Source organism: Pecten maximus, chromosome 6 (genome assembly GCF_902652985.1).
Source record: "Pecten maximus chromosome 6, xPecMax1.1, whole genome shotgun sequence".
In the NCBI taxonomy this organism is placed as follows: domain Eukaryota; kingdom Metazoa; phylum Mollusca; class Bivalvia; order Pectinida; family Pectinidae; genus Pecten; species Pecten maximus.
The window spans coordinates 27,976,504-27,994,984 of NC_047020.1; the positions used below are offsets into that span (position 1 = coordinate 27,976,504).

An 18,481-nucleotide genomic window follows, 5' to 3' on the forward strand; every position below is an offset into this window, starting at 1 on the left:
AGTAAGTTAATGGTTGCTAAATAGCAGGAAAATGGCCCATAAAACATGTATTAACAAAGCAGCGCGTACATACATTTGTCAATAGGGTCTTTCCAGTGTAATCCATGTTTCAATTGAAATATTTTGGAATCCAAAAACTATCAATGGCCATATTACGCCATGTGTAAACAATGTTTTTCAAATTGCTAAATAGCAGGAAAGTGGCCTATAAAACATGTATTAACAAAGCAGCGCGTGCATACATTTGTTATTAGGGTCTTTCCAGTGTAATCCATGTTTCAATTGAAATATTTTGGAATCCAAAAACTAACGATGGCCATATTACGCCATCTGTAATCAATGATCGGCTCTGTAATATAACTGGGTTCACCTCGAAAAACACAATCCATACCAATGATGTTCGAGGCAGTCAGATTCACTCGAACCATCCACGCATTAGTTAGATGAACAAAAATCATTTCCAATATAGATAGATTCACATAAACCATTTCCCTGCCAGTCAGATCCATTCACGTAATTTTCTTGTCAGAGACGCCATCTTGTATAAGCTATTTCCTTAGCAGTCAAAACCACATTAACTATTTCTACAACTGTCTGGATTGCATTTTGAGTTGTAGGTAAGAATTAATTATCTAAGGGTAAAGACATGTTGTCTTAAGATTCAACCTATAGCAAGCGAGATTGATTCTTAATTATATGCCTAGTGGTTCCGTTGTCACCCCTCTATTTCCCATTTTGAGAATGGGACTTAACCCAAATTCGACGTAGATTCGTTTGGCAGTTGTCGTCGATGAAGAAGAAGACGCTTCCCACCCCTGGATCACTTAGTGTCATTCTCCTTGTACTTTTTCATGAATCTTCATTCAAAGTCTGTATTGTTGTTTATATATTGCCCTAGTTTTATCTATTTAGAATTAGAATTGCTGTTTTATTACTATGCCAGTGTTCTGTGTTGCTTTTAGAACTTAAACTATGTAAACGCAACATATACATGTATGTGTCTTAGCCAAGGCCTGCATTTAACATTTAAGTATTAATATTACACGAGATTGTACGAGATCAAAAACCATGATAACCGTCCAACATCACACTCGATTCTCGCAACTATGGAAGCGAGTATGGGGATAGTTACGGCTAAAATATTATCAGAAATGAAAGATTTCCTTTAAAAATGAATTATAAAAACCACGTGGTTGTGTGCGATTACTCGTCAGTATTCCTTCTGTACATCTCATTATATCACTAATGTGTCATCCGTATTGTTTTTTCCAAAAGAAATATATATTGATATAAATGTATAAATATGAGTACAATGTATATATTTCATGCTAGAAAATAAAGGCTCATTTTTACCAATTTCTATCAATAAGAACAATCCCATTTAGTCTATATTTATAAATGTTTCCTGTATGTCTTTGTAAAGTTAACTAACAAATATGTATTACTTTGTTTTTCATTGGACGCTCCCTTTAGACTGCTTGACTAATTACATGGAACAAAAGAACATATTATAATGTTTATATTCAAGGAGTTCATCAATTTTGTTTGCTTCTCTGTTCTTCCTAACATTGCAACTAAACGTATATTCAGGATATTCACCGTAAAAAGATATAATTATACAATTTTATGAAGGTTATTTACTTACTCCCTTTTTCATACAAACAAAGACGGTGTTTATATTTTACAGATTCACAACAACGCTTGCCTGCATGATGGACCTCCATAATTATCCTTTAGATGTACAAAACTGCACTGTGGAAATAGAAAGCTGTGAGTAAGCTTTGTTTGAATCAGCATGAGTTACGTGGATTATTATTTCATTTACAATAATTTACACACTCGCCCCCGAATTATTCCCGCTTACGGGTACACCTACTGAGTGATACTTCAAAGGTTGCTTATATTCAAAAGATTTTCTCTCTGCTTTTTTTAAGGCAAAATGAAAATTGTGAAAATGTAAACCTTGAAAATATATTTAGTAAACACGTGGTCACTTTTATGATTTCCGCGAAAACGCATACATTTTTTATCAAACCGCGAAAATTCCATTGACCCAAACAACATTTCTTTACAGTAATTATATCGCAACAAGGTTACCGTGGGGCGGTATATAAAGGTAAATGTAATTGTCACATAATACAGATTATCAATCTGTCCAAGCTTCTATGGTGATTACGCTCCAAGACGATTCAAGATGATGAGCAGACACTATAAATGCAAATGTATAAAGGGCCATAACTCCAAAAATCTTAATCGGATCGTATATATTTACATGTATCGAAACTGCCTGTCTTCCTAGCAATTAATAGTCCAATGAAGTCCAAAGTTAGCCCGTCTATAACTACAAAGAATATTGAGTTGGTCACTGTATAGACAGGAGGTATATTACTCCAAAAATAATTAATTAATTATAGCTGATTATTGATTATAAGCTTGTCCGACCAATCATGCTATTGTTAACACATGATGATAAGCGGCTACTGTAAGATGTAATGATAGCATGCCATCAGGTCACCTGTAGGTCGTCTTTCTGTAAAACAAAAATAAAAGAAATGGATTTACCACTGAATAGTAACGATGTTGCCATTCAAACTCAATCAACAGCCCAATTATTCTTACTGGGGTTTTATGACTTGTAGGTGTTTAAACTATACTTTTGTCTGGAAAATACTCAAATCAGAAATTGGCGTATAAGTATTATACAGTTTCGTGTAAATCCCTTACAGCCGTACCATACATGAACAGATGACCCACTGCACCCTATTGCTATTAATTTGCAATCTTTGTTCAGTTTAGGAACCACCAGTAACTGAATGCACGAAAGAAAGAGATATATGATTATGAAAAAAGACTCGTCTCAATCAGCTCATCCTAGAAATGTGTCGTGGGACATTGTTAACGACCGTGTCAAGTTGGCACGAGCAACGTAATGTACTCTTAGTGAAACAAATATATCGTGCGCGCCACAAAAGTGCAGACAAATGCATTCTTTGCATTACGCGGGGATATATCACAGAATGACTTCCTGTCAGCGGAACATGTCCGACACCGCCGGTTGTCGTTTATTGTAGTGACGTCACAAAGTTCCACTAATGATTCTTTAAATTATGGTATCAACTTGACATTGCTTGGTTGCCATGATCTGACTAAGTGTTTACGCCATACATTGGGGTGGCATTTAACATGCGAGTAGGTGGGGTACGCCTGATATACGTCCAGACATGGCAGACATTCAAAGTGCCACACATATCTTACAGGTAGGAACAACTATAGACGTATAGTGGAGAATCTAACATGAACTTTGGCTTCCGTGTGTGATTATCGACAGTTGATATTTAAGCATTGAACTGTTACCAAATGATAGTATACAGTCGATATGAATACAATTTGGGTGACAGATAAATAGAATGTCGCCAGTTAGAGCGACATGAAATATTTATCTGTCACCCAAATTGTATTAATATCGACTGTATACTACCATTTGGTAGCAGTTCGATGCTTATATTTACATTCGTTAAGATTTTTTTTATTTTCTGTAGATTATGACGCGTTTAAATTTGCCGCTTATCCTATAACTGACGTCATCTAGTTCAAATATATTTATCTGTCACCCAAATTGTATGCATATCGACTGTATACTACAATTTGGTAGCAGTTCAATGCTTATATTTACATTCGTTAAGATTTTTTTTATTTTCTGTAGATTATGACGCGTTTAAATTTGCCGCTTATCCTATCACTGACGTCATCTAGTTCAAATATATTTATCTGTCACCCAAATTGTATTCATATCGGCTGTATACTACCATTTGGTAGCAGTTCAATGCTTAAATAAATACCATAGCTGGAAATAACAAATATAGTCCAGTGTAGAAAGGCTGACACGTCAGGTGTGTGTTTGACGTTTTGTTTGTTCCAGTAGATCTGTGTACAATACGTTGACATATTACACTAAGAATACTGATATACTAGCATTCCGTCCGTTATTGTGGAAGGTGTACCAATATATAGCATTTATTTCATCGGAATGTAAGGACTAACAGTAAACCAATTTCGCGAAAGTCCTACACCGTATCAAAGATTCATTTCTGCCTCATTGCATTGCATTATCTAAATATTACAGAATATTTCATACATATGAATGAAAAGCTGTGAAAGGAAACATAATAGTGTATCTCTTTTAAATACCACTCCAGTAAAACATGTACTTCATATCTGTGCCATGCAAAGCAATGAGAGTGTGTTTCGAGATTTTCAGTAACATATGTTTTCATTTAAAGAATATTTTGCCAATAATGTCAGTTATATCAACTTATTATATTAAACACACTTGATGGCGCTGATTGAAGCGGGTGAGGTGTCTTACTGTGGGAGGAAACTGGAGTATCCGGAGAAACCCCACGTGGTCGAGCAGGTGACCCCATACCTTTCCATGGTCCATATTATATCAAAAATAGATGGATAACTTATTTTAATGAAACTATATCATATTATCTATTTCAGTGATTAACACCTTGTAACATACGGTATAGTTTTCATTATAATATGTAAACTTTTAAAATTCTCAATCTGAGAAAAGAAAAGCAATATCAATAACAATATTTACTTAATCACATATCTTTTATAACTCAACCCCATCATGTTGAAAGATTGTATATCTATCCTAAAAATTTGAATAACTTGATTTTATAAATCATATGTATAAATACCAAACCAAAACAAACCATATGCATACAATGGTAAATATGTGCACGAATCAACATTATATATCCATGGGTAAAATTGTATATGGGTACGCATCGTACACAAAGACATCTAATAGACACTTGTTTTGTAGTTTCCTATGTGTTTTAAGGATTCTTATCTATGTTTGATATGATAACATGGCAGTCTGAGGGGAGCTTGAGAGCAGAAACAGCGGGGGATATAATACAGATACAAAGAAAAAAATAAAGCTTCTTTAATAATCGTTTCATGCATTATAACCAAGTCGGATCACGAATACAATCGTTGTTTTGTCTGGTGCCACGATAATCTAATATTAGGGACGCAGGCAGCCATGTTCCCTTATATGGTACTAATATATCAAATCAAGGCAGAGACCACAGCTTTGTCTGGACTCGTTTGTCACGCTCCGGATTGAGTTAAAATCCGCAAATCGAATATTCTATATCGTATGTGTTGCCTTTGTCTCCAAACACGTATGACTACTTCATGAAACTGTTTCAACATTATAGTGCATGTGATTTTTACAGTTTAATCATAACGATATCCGTAAGGCTAATATAATTAAATAAATAAGCTAGAATGTTTTTAGTTTTCATATGTGAGAATGTTGTAGTTTTTTTAAAACATTTGTCCCAATTTCGTGCCATAAATACAATTAAAAACAATCAATTACAGAGAAAACACGTATGACATCTACAGCCTGTGTTATAGTTACACAAATAGGTATGACATCTACAGCCTGTGTTATAGTTACACAAATAGGTATGACATCTACAGCCTGTGTTATAGTTACACAAATAGGTATGACATCTACAATCCCTGTTTAAGTTATGCAAATATGTATAACATATACAACCTCTGTTTTAGTTACGCAGGTAGGTATGACATCTATAACCTCTGTTATAGGGAACAACCAACCAATTGAAAAAATATATTTTTGAAACAGCCCCTGTGTATTGAAAGTTGAGCCAAGGATAAAATGTCTGGCAGCCACTGATTGGCCAGTATGTTATGAAGCGAGAAAATAGATATGTAGCCTGATAGGTAGCTATCAATAAAAAATGATGATATTAATTTCGTAAGTCCGATTGATTTTTCCCCAAAAGTTCAGGTAATAGCAATTAACAGGTAAACATTTAAGATTTTTGAGAATTTTTACTGCGAAATTCACCCATTTTCAAAATGGCTACCCTGGAGAAAATTTGAGCTGAAGGACCCAACTCTTTTTTTGATTAGGTGTTATATCAGACCCTAAACTTTTGTTATAAACCATAATTGTCATATTGAATTCAAGAATTTGAATGAAATACTCCAAAACGTTAACACTAAAGTCTATGGGAAAACAATTGGTTGGTTGGTCTCTTATATATAGTTACGCAAATAGGTATGACCTCCATGACCTCTACAAATTTTGGTTTAGTTACACATATCCCCTCTGCGAAGACCCCCTTGACATGTGAATTATTTGTTCTCGTCACACAGATGGGTACGACTTTCATGACCTCTATCCTCATTGGCGGAATGGGAAGGAGTCGGTCCAGGGAGTCGACAAGGTGCAGCTGCCACAGTTTGATATCGTGGAATACAGGACGATAGAAAAGATCGAAAGTCTTTCTACAGGTCAGTTTATTACTTAGCATAAGGAGAAACCCAAATGGATAATGTATATTCATCAGAACACGTACAAGCCGGGCCAACGATATAACGCTGTATAACATAACATATGTCGGACAGATACACATATTTCATGATATAGGGTTAACACAAATACAGAATGGGAGTGTTTAAGGTCTATCGGATATAGAAATCGTCCAACATTGTCGTAAATAGAAAAAGTCTGATAGTTCCATTACTTACCATGTGTTTATCACCTGAGATCCTACTATCTTACATGATTTTGTACCGATATAGGATAAAGGTGCACATGTATAAAAGTACATATCGTCGCTTACAGTTGTCTATGACACTGTGTACACTCCCAGATTTCCCTTGGTGGCTCACCTATATCTCACAAATCTAAACGAACCAAACATTTCCTGGTATTTTTCATGACAACGTATCATAAATTAGACCGCAATACATATAGCAACAGTCATTTATCCACCGGGATCCTAATGTCAATTTGTTATAGTTTTTTTCTGACCTGACACGTCGACCAAAACAGATCTTACATATTCACAGCTCATCTCCACGTTTACGCCATATTTCTTTGTTATAACAAGTAGATGACATGGAGACACTTTGAAATCTCAAAAACAAAGCACAAAGGGTAATTGGACGTGTTGGTATCTGGTGTATGGTATGTAAATAGGCACGCACCTCTTCTCCATTCATGAGTGAGGTTAATAATTTACATGCATGTATTTCAGCAAGCTTTGTGATAAAGTTTTTTTTACATACATGTATCTTAATTTAATTGTTTATTTGTTTCATTTCCATGTACATTGTCTTCGAACACTGCAAGACGCAGCTATGATTCATCGACCATTATCAAACGAAGAGCCCATTCGTATACTTGTAACGATAACTCCAATCTCAAATCATTGCCAATTATCTTTCGGTAACAATTTTTATTAATTAGTCAATTTTAATCAAATAGGTGAAGCTGCATGTAAGATATATGTGTAATGTGGTTATATTGATATTAAGAATCACTTATACGGTCCTAGATCATTAATTAATTAAAACTGAAAGTAGTATAATTAAAACTGGCATATAATATAATTATCATAGTTATAAATCGGATTTGTAACCATTTTACTCAATTATTTCATTTGTAAATAGGTTGTTGATGGCTGATATATGGTCATACGGTACCATTAATCACACTCCACGATTTGTCATTCAATTGATTACAATTTAGTTTATGTCCAAAAGAACGGATTCACTAATAAATCAGATGTCTGTTCTGTTCACTTTTTAGATAGAGTGATTTTGGGGGTTAAAATGAAATATTTAGGGAAGTTTAGAGAATTAGTGATATTGCGCAATATAATGTGTTTTGCAATGCAACAATACAGTATTTACACATTTCAGGGTGTTTCCATGCTATTTAGTGGAAGAGATTTTTTGTTTTTTGTTTTTTGTTTTTTTCAAAACTCACAACATATAATTACGTTTTATTCTGTATATAATATGATATTATGGTGTGCAGATTTATTTTTATAACTCAATCATACAGGGGAAACCTAATAGCACATATACATATGTATCTTTGATATATGCATGTGGACTTAAATTTTATCATACAAATCATGCAAACTCTTCAGGTTTTCATCACTACAAAATAGGTACCTTAACATTATTGATAGACAGCACGTGCTTTATTACAGGTGACTACCCAAGGCTCTCGCTGAGTTTTAAACTTCACAGAAATGTTGGTTACTTTATTTTCCAAACCTACCTGCCATCAATCCTGATTGTGATGTTGTCTTGGGTATCATTCTGGATAAACCACGAGGCCACTTCCGCTAGAGTAGCACTAGGTACGTATGCTGGAAAGTTGTTTTGATTTTATGATTAAATGTCTATCATTTTTGCGATTTAGAGATCCTTTGCTTCCTGTATATTAATACAAACATCAGTGCCTCTCTGTTGGCAGAAATGACTTTAGATTAACGTTCCTTGAATAACGTTCATCTACTTACGACAATGCGTTATTGGTGTAAATAAAATGACTTTACCTTTATTGAAACACCATCACCTCACTATGTTTATATTATAGATAGTTACTGACTTATCATTCGTGTATGCAATAAAATCCGAAATGTACATTATGTAGCTCTAATATGAAACAATAGCGTTACACAGTGCCGTACTGTATAAACCTTGAAGGCTCAGGAAAATAACAGGCCTAGTTCTAATTGCATGCATTGCGTGGCGTATGATAGCCCGAGTTTCCTCTGGCCCTGACACCATGTCTGGTGTCAGGGCCAGAGGAAACTCGGGCTAGGCGTAAGATAACCCCAAATAAGTTGCACATATTTCCTAAATGTACTATCCATCAATGTTCTTTTCTATCTTGACCCAACTTAAGGATTGTATAATTTAAGTATGAGGGGAAAATGGTTATTTATTTATTTATTCTAATGTGATATTCATAAGGAAGAGTCATAAATGATATTGATATACCAGGTACTCAGCTAAAGGTTGATTAAGGCCGTAGTAGCGACAGTCCTTGCTTCCCATCGGTCAGTTACACCATGACAAATACCTTAGTTTTATTGCAAGAGCTGCGCAAGCAACCACCATTTTAGAGACTCTGATATGTCTCGTTCAGTGGACAAAACCCAAAGCCTTCCTCACAGAGGCGAACGCCTAACCAAGGACTAAAAGTGACGTAGTAACAAGGGAGAAAAAAAAGAGGAATTTGGTATAGAAGGATTGTGTTAGAATTTTAATGCATGTAGGCCTATATGTAAAAAGGAATAACTGGAGATGTTATTTCCTGTCGAAGAATCTCATTTTAATAGGTTAGATTGCAGACATCATCCTTTCATAATTTCATAGATTTATAAGGTTTTTATCCATAAAATTACACTGCTTAAGTATCATGTTTAATGTTAGAAGTTGGTATATCTTTACATCTCTCCTCAACCTCTTCTATTCCCTCTTGATACAAACAAAATCAAATTGTCTACCGGTTGGTTTGGCTTGCATCGACCTATAGATATAATAGAAATGGCACTTCTTAAAAAGTGATTTTATTGCCACTTAAAGACACGCTGCTGTCCTTGATCTTAAGCCTCTGCAAACATTTTGCTCCTCGTATAACACAGTAATACAATAACAAGCTCCACTGTGTCCGCTCTGTTACTGTATATTGGTGAATTAGCTTGCTTTAGTTCAACCCTGTATTCCATTATTGGCCGTTAATTGTATTAACCCTCATGAACTAGAAATTAAGAATACCAGATAGGTGCTACATCTACAGTTTACTTCGACCTATACTTTTAGACGCAGGAGGTATGGAATACATATTTGAAGCTTCGATGAGAGGAATCAGAATGACAAACAGCCATAAACATTTGCATTGTGCGATGCATTTGGGACTCATCAGCATATCAAGCGAAACAACCTTAATAGCGATACACATTTAACTACAAGATTACCTCAAGGATGCTCCCCACTTGCGGTACTGCTAGTACATGAGCTATAAGGTTATTCCCAACTTCCTGGATTGATAGTTCGACACTTGAAATTAACACATTGACATCTTCGAAGTTAGGGCCTAAGCAGGGAATTAAGGGTCATCTAAATAGCATATAAATCTCTACTCTGGTGCAACAGAAGTAACTTGATTAATTGTTAGTATATCTCAAGGCTAACCATAGTTCTACCTTGTAATTTGCTAAATTGATAAATGTTAATTACTACAAAAATGCGAAAAATGTTTGTTGCGGAACACTTTAAGTTCTTGTGGGTTACATATATTGCATAAAATAACAATACAGTTATACTATATAGTCTATAACACGCCGAAGGGACAATTTTTGGCCGGACATGTCTCTATAAAACCGAAACATTGATTCTGTTTTGACCAAATAACGATTTCGAATATCAAACATATTAAGTACAGAAAGATGCATTTCACTAATTAAAAATGTTTTTATTATAAACTATTAATAACTAAAAACATAGTATTAAGACTGTTTTTAGGAAAAATCGTTAACCTGTGAAGTTTTTTTTTCAGAAATCTGCATCTTTTCCTCAGCAGTTGAACCATTTTTCCTAAAAACAATGTTAAGATATGTTTAAGATGTTAAGATAAGCGTACGTGGCATGAATTGATTATATCTTCTTTTTAGCATCACAGATAGTAAGTAATGCGCCTAACCATTGGCAACACGTGGTAATTTTGTTTTATTAAAGTGTGTCGTTGTTTTCCTCAGTGTGTGGATATTTGTGATACTAAATTTATCGATTTTGAATTAAATTCTCCTTCTTGATGACATAACAGTGTTCTCATTCTGTTTCACATAAATTTTCCAGATGTCACCAGCATCATCCCTCTAAACTGGAATGTCTGTTGATTAGAAATTTACAGGATCCGTTTCGTTAAAGTTTGATTTTAAAACATTTAGCTTCCCCATACATTCATTTCCAAATCGCTTTCAATCTAATTATAAACTAGTTCTAATTGTCTCGAGTCTACAGAACATTAGGTTTGTCTAAAACTCTCGCTATATCAACAAACAAATCTATTTGTGTGTAAGCTATGTAAAGTTTTCCCACATAACAAAGTGCTAGCTTGTACAATATATATATATATATCAGGAAACTATAGAGCTGGCGTGAGGCTTCTCCTGCTTCCTACATACTTTACCCACACTGTTGTGTCAGTTGGTATCAAGTGTTCGATGCATTAGGCAGACACACACAAATCAATACTGGCCTTATACAACCAGTTCTATTCATTCTGACAAACTGATTTCACAACGTAATTCACCAAATATGCTAGTTACATATACTGGCTCGTTGTTTTGAAGCACTGAGCATGGAATCATATCGATTCTGGTTAACCTTCAGAAAAATAATGAAAAACAAAAGGCGAAGACTTATTGTGTGACTATGCATACTTGTATGTGTAACTTTTATCATTCTCCTGCAAATGAAGCACACACTCACATTTCAAATCTTTTTCGACGAACAAACACCTTTGACACGTGACACAGTTTAATGATGTACGATGCGTGTTACGTTCTCTGCCAATTTCTTGAAAAATAAATATTCCAGCTGTAGAATGATTATCACACCTGCAACAATGTTCGCAAATTAAATAGCTATAGGATATATTTATATTAAATTACATCGTCAGAGTACCGTAAAAAGTCACGTGATGTTCGAAACGAGTACACCTCAAACTGATATTCGAACAGAGATTATGAATGGAAACGGCATACGTACACGTGTAATTATGTAATGATATTGCCAAATGATTGCTTAGTAACCTAATATAATTAAGTTATAAATACGTAAATCACAGCTCTGGTACAATAACTAAGGTATTGCCGACTGTAAACCACACCAGCTGTAGTTAGGAAGTACTTAAACTGACACACTCGAGAAATAAAAGTGATTTTAGTACTTATGGAAGGAAACGTGCGCTTATAGACTGTGTATATTCCTGATGTTTAACTGTAGTGTCGTTCGTCTAAGTAGATGGTATCTCTCAGTGCCACATGTACATACATCTTTCTGTCACTTACAATTATCCAATTATTGTCTACTTATATAATTCATACAATCACGGATATCATTTGAACTGCCATTAACTTAAAGTATACTGTTATTTAAAAACGTGTAATGCCACTTTCTTGAAATAAAAGTGTCTGCCACTTACAACCTTACTACTTACGGTCATATACATATTCCCTTTTGATATATGCTTATATTTTCTCATATCATTATTTTCCGTATGGAAAATGATTTAGTATAAACATATATCAAGAAATATCCTGCGAAGCACCAAGGGGGCAAAAGTTTGAAAATCTTATATATGTATAATTGTGATATTGATTTGTTTAAATTGAGAAAATTCCGACTTGCAAACAAAAGCATAATTACCACTAAAAACTTATAATACAAGGATAAAACGTACTAAATTTAGGTTTTAATGGAGACCATTCCTAAGCATTCAATAGCACAAGGATTATAATACAAGGATAAAACGTACTAAATTTAGGTTTTAATGGAGACCATTCCTAAGCATTCAATAGCACAAGGATAATTAGACCAGATGTTTCGGAAGGTAAAGCGTCTTCTGATTAATCGACGACGCCTGGCGTACAAATCTGGGTCAAATCCGAGTTAGGTTGCATCCTCAATATAAGACCTAGGGTGGTGAATAGGAGCCATCGGGTGTATGAACAAGCTGATGTAAAGTTGAAACCAATGCAAGTAGGTTTTTTTTTTTTTTTTTTTTTATAAATTGTGCACCCTTTGAGATATACGTGTGTTAACAGATACGCAGACTGTCTATGCATATATGATGTCATCTCGCACCGAATATACATTTCTGTATATCATTTTAATGAATGTTCTCGAATCGTCGTGTAGTGACTCTGTGGTACGGATATGTTTAAATGCATATTCCATATTGGCGATGTCGCGGGGACATTAGAATGTGTTACATTCTAGTCGCCGCTGAGCCTGGCGTGTGTAGAGGATTTCAGGGGGCTAGACTGACATTCGGTAAATTGATAGCACTAAGTCCACCTGAGACGTCTAAGATAGTCTATACACAATTGAAATACTCTGACAGATACAATATATCGGGTCCCTGTAAGTGATGTGTTGTAGTAAAAGTGTAGCTATTTTTATAGAAATGTTTTCAATTTAAAACATTTTGGTGATGTTACATTAGGATATGAATATTTTCAAAGTACGGGAATTTTTGGAGACGTGACTTCAGGTTAGGATAGGGATATTTCATTGTACAGGAAATGTTGGTGACGTGACTTCGGGATAAAGATATTTTCACCGTGTGTAGCTGTTGGTGGTATGTTATAAGTATAGATTTAAGTAGAGAGTACAAAAAACGCTGGTGGCTTTGGAGTAGATTTGTTCAATGAACATTGGTGTGTCACCAGATCGGTATGTGCTGAGTGTAAAGGAGACGCCGGTGATATGTGGTGACATTGAATACGTACATCTTAGATGTTGGGGGTGTGATTCCATATCTGTGGGGTAGCCATTCTATAAATTTATGGCCGTGATAGAAAGCAATCCCAAAACAATGCAAAATGACTTAATGAGCGTCAAGAAATAAATCAAATTCTTCCAATTGCTGAAATTAAAATTAATTTCTAAGATTTTTTTGCTACTATCACTGGATTCGTAACAAATCAATATGCAATCCACATGCGAATCAGCTATAGGAAAGACAAATTGCCAACGTGTTCTCTCTGGAGTCTCGCGATAATTCTTCACGGAAAAGACCTCAAAGTACACTTAGCTTCAGTAACAGAATATGGTTAGGACACAATGTTGGTTTATGATTTGATTTTAAACTAAAAGAAGTCGAAATAATACAATCAATTCGTGATAAATCCATACAGTCCACAGACGTGGAGCTACTGCGGTACGGGGGTTTCAGCGCCAGTAAAATTATACAGGGTTTTCATAACGTTTCGGTGGGGATAGACATGCTACGTTATGTAATTTTTCGGAATGGTGCGAATTTGAAGAGACGTTTGGGGAGAAAACGGGCATTTTATTTAGTATATGTGTGTTTAAATCGCCACATTTATGTTGGGGGTGTATCCATGCCTATACTATAAACGACAGTTTTAGGGAAATGTGGACAAGTCGTAGACATTAATAGATGCAAAGGAATACTCTACAGCTTCGTTTTTGTAATATGTGCATCTGGCAAATACTTCTTTCGCACGCAGTTTTGCTCAATATTGGTGCAATAGAAAACAGAAAGTGTCGGAATCTATAAAAAGGTACGACAGTACAGATTGGTGAAACGCATTTCTGTGTTATACCGTAAGACAGCAACAACTGTCATGATCATTTAGTCAATTTTTATTCACAAAAGCCGCAAGCTATATATGGAGTTAAAATAACTACATACTGCTGTTGTAACTCTTAATTGATTAGACATTTAACTGATGTGCCGCCTCTTCTACATCAGTCAAAGCGAAACGTGTAGAGGCAAGGACTCTTCTGAATGACAGTTCCATTGAAGGGTAGCACCGAAAGGCAAATTGATTTTGTTCCATTTTTTTCTGTTTTTATAAAGTCTTAAGCAGGACATAAAGTTGATGTACGTCGTAACTGTTCTGTATGTACTTACTTAGGTAATTACAAACGTAAAACGTACTACATGGCTCAGAGTTTTAAATAAATGTAAAACTGTCCGGGTTGTATACCGATGGCAGACGGAGATTCTTGTACAGATATCAGTTATTTTGTTTCTCTGTTTTGCTGTCTGTATGCACAGGTTAGGATACAAGTATATATGTATGTATCCTATTGGGGCCGCGGTGGCCGAGTGGTTAAGATGTACCGACACTTTATCACTAGCCCTCCACCTCTGGGTTGCGAGTTCGAAACCTACGTGGGGTAGTTGTCAGGTACTGACCGTAGGCCGGTGGTTTTTCTCCTGGCACTCCGGCTTTCCTTCACCTCCAAACCTGGCACGTCCTTAAATGTCCCTGGCTGTTAATATGACGTTAAACAAAAACAAACAAATGTTTCCTATCCATTACAGGTATTACCACTGTTTTGACAATGACGACAATCAGCAATGGAGTTCGGTCCTCCCTGCCTCGTATCTCCTACGTCAAGGCTATAGACATCTATCTTGTCATGTGTTTTGTGTTTGTGTTTGCTGCACTGTTAGAATATGCCGCCGTTAACTACACATTCTGGGGAGCTAGGGCAAAGAAAAAGACGAAAAAATTCAAAGACGGTTTGATCACACTACAACAACCTGTTGATGACGAACCCGATGTAAATATGCAGCTTTAATTGTTATTAAGATAATACCGTACCCTGTTAAGGAATCATAATGGATGTCAATAATAATAAAGAGCATTAGTTAATTAAGATTTTATTCCATGGTATAATTGTCGATATCTATAAGGTTAAGATATATCATAACAATTATAATGATTAGAACACGTGAATTTTGTATGTTATCATTTCATCATTTAATACGCCTGACAATTAAATAGAAATCAAAATCACTTCTGTATAGAGCAGTAATATTGATAATGGTGTATGTTACGAATGTATAAAGGAGCATTCCTGTCAACGCCTTTTCTTTTTCTTTTTCAGGTGGTCGATGAAAAACCTTTAGAATCAGAAGAGGTACAAATGTCGCCAATAGTAGCTATAAGAAATTCACAGGGAACTAAAATTACAATAGAGGAAGAACACTTAGAAACCCCACCGAATATTCCCGACCTCCCGCGGACTTGTATGTCACGTGGATATTTACACGATGACTTAGTGAGAAGAAAACATAACTCGACAGTGAATAAAAAGAAAAAATATTATACAAATCTTAAACCGAAATTCAAAAAATGTAAAGTAAAATTCCCTAGAGTGAAAGACGTGAACAACATAGACCGATACTCACGGCTACTTTTTCCTCTTCTCTTCCTTCTCTTCAATTTCTGTTATTGGGGCTTCTATCTGTTCTAGAAGGATCATCATATATAAATGTCACATCCATCGTAATAGGAAAACAGAACACCGAAAGTGCAAGCAAGGTCAAGGCGGAATTCATACGATCTAATTGAAGGTTTCCATGCCGTTTCCTTCAAGCAATGTCACCTGAAATCAACTATGCTCAATTTGTCTGAGGATGAGGCCAACGACTTCATACAAAACAATATTTACGGTTACGTCCTTTATTTGTAAATTTCAACAGGCCGAGATATTTATAGCAAACCACTCGATGTTTACAAAGTGTTACAGGAAAAATAGCTATTATGTAAATATTGGAACCTGGAGCTAATGTTTTCAAATCTTTAATTGTGATACCAGAAAGGAAAGAACTAATGTTCTTTGGTTCCAATTTCTCCATACATATATTTTTCACACTTACGATACATCAAATGACTGGACAAACATTGGACGAGCTATTGCATCATGTGTGTGACGTCACTCGGTGTTGACGTTGTGTCGCTGATGTAATTCACAAACAGGAAGTGCAAGTATGACCACCGAGGTGATTGAGAAAATGTTACCTTAACCAAAACTACTTTGGTATCATAACGCTTAATAGGTACAAAGCAGTTCATACTCGTTTCCATGTTTGAACGTTTTTATTCATTTCACATTGCAATAACCAAGCTGAACATTGTAAAACATTGTCTATAGATGTTTTTTTGAAATTTTCTTGTCTTCGAGCAATATTCCTTCACGGTCAGCAATATTATAAGATGTGTGTGCTTTCATTATCTTTCCAACGATATCATGTTTTGTAAATATGTGTTTGTTTACCTTATCTTACGCACGGAGTAACAGATAAATATATTTCTCACATACTGTTTTGACTTTGTTTTGTCTGTAACACGGTTTCCATGGATGCAAGGTTTAAACATTAAACTGCTTTCGTATTCGTTTTATGGGGAAAATATCGCCAGTATTTCAGATAACACACAATAGCTTAGCAGTGAGGTACAGAAAGTGACTGTGTTGACGGTACTAACTTTTCAGGTTTTAAACATGCTGATTTGATTGCCATCCTTAACGTGATACATTGATAACTAATTTTGATGTGAATTAATACAAAGCTCGCTATATTACATCTTTATGTCCTTGGGCTTCGGCGATAGCCAATGGTGACTATGCATTGTTCGTATTCATACTCATTTCGGTTCATACTTTGCTTACGTACTCACATTATACAACAATCTTAATAAACAGATTCAGCAACAACAAACAAAAACAAAACAAAAACTATCCCCGCTGGACTTTTATAGCACGAGAAACTTGGCATTCTGCGTCAACACCGCAGTAGTCTTTCCGTATAATTTGTGAAATAGTTTTCAACAAATAGAAATATCATAAAAACAAATTTGAATACTGACATATAAATATACCATAAGTTCGAGAAACAAATACATATACCACAGGCTCGTGACTTAAGGAAAATAAACCACATGTTAGAAATATAAGGAACATTTACTATTGGCTTAAACAAAAGGAAAACATACCACAGGATTGAAACAAAAGGGAAAATATACCACAGGGTTAAAACAAAGGGAAAATATACCACAGGGTTAAAACAAAGGGAAAATATACCACAGGGTTAAAACAAAAGGGAAAATATACCACAGGGTTAAAACAAAGGGAAAATATACCACAGGGTTAAAACAAAAGGAAAAATATACCACAGGGTTAAAACAAAGGGAAAATATACCACAGGGTTAAAACAAAGGGAAAACATACCACAGGATTGAAACAAAAGGGAAATATACCACAGGGTTAAAACAAAAGGAAAATATACCACAAGCTACAAACACGAATAAAATATACCACAGCCTAAAAGATAAGGAAAATAGTCCACAGGGTTAAAACATCAGGAAAATATACCACAGGCTACAAACACAAAGAAAATATAACTCAGGCTAAAACATAAGGAAACTATTCCACAGGATTAAAGCAAACGGAAAATATACAACAGGGTTAAAACAAAAGGAAGATATTCCACAGGGTTAAAACAAAAGGAAAATATACCACAGGGTTAAAACATAAGGAAAATATACCACAGGGTTAAAACATAAGGAAAATATAACACAGGATTGAAACAAAAGGAAATATACCACAGGCTGCAAACACAAAGAAAATATAACTCAGGCTTCAAACGCAAAGAAAATATATCACAGGCTAAAACATAAGGAAAATATTCCACAGGATTAAAACAAAAGGAAAATATACCACAGGCTAAAACATAAGGAAAATATACCACAAGATTGAAACAAAGGGAAAATATACCACAGGCTACAAACACAAAGAAAATATACCACAGGCTAAAACATAAGGAAAATAGTCCCCAGGCTACAAACACAAAGAAAATTTAACTCAGGCTTCAAACACAAAGAAAATATACCGCGGGCTAAACATAAGGAAAATATACCACAGGGTTAAAACCAAAGGAAAATATACCACAGGGTTAAAACCAAAGGAAAATATACCACAGGGTTAAAACAAAAGGAAAATATACCACAAGGTTAAAACAAAAGGAAAATATACCATAGGGTTAAAACCAAAGGAAAATATACCACAGGGT

General features: G+C 35.1%; 1 protein-coding gene across 1 annotated transcript in view; it reads left to right on the forward strand.

Annotated features, from left to right (window-relative positions):
- LOC117329439 (gamma-aminobutyric acid receptor subunit beta-like) overlaps positions 1-16,728 on the forward strand; it is an 86,620-nt gene extending 69,892 nt beyond the window's left edge. The window contains exons 5-9 of the mRNA XM_033887379.1: positions 1,688-1,770; positions 6,211-6,348; positions 8,061-8,213; positions 14,948-15,189; positions 15,517-16,728. Of these exons, the coding sequence (XP_033743270.1) occupies positions 1,688-1,770; positions 6,211-6,348; positions 8,061-8,213; positions 14,948-15,189; positions 15,517-15,885 (985 nt within the window). The 3' untranslated portion in view covers positions 15,886-16,728. The remainder of the gene's footprint in view (positions 1-1,687; positions 1,771-6,210; positions 6,349-8,060; positions 8,214-14,947; positions 15,190-15,516) is intronic.
- Positions 16,729-18,481: the final 1,753 nt, after the last annotated feature.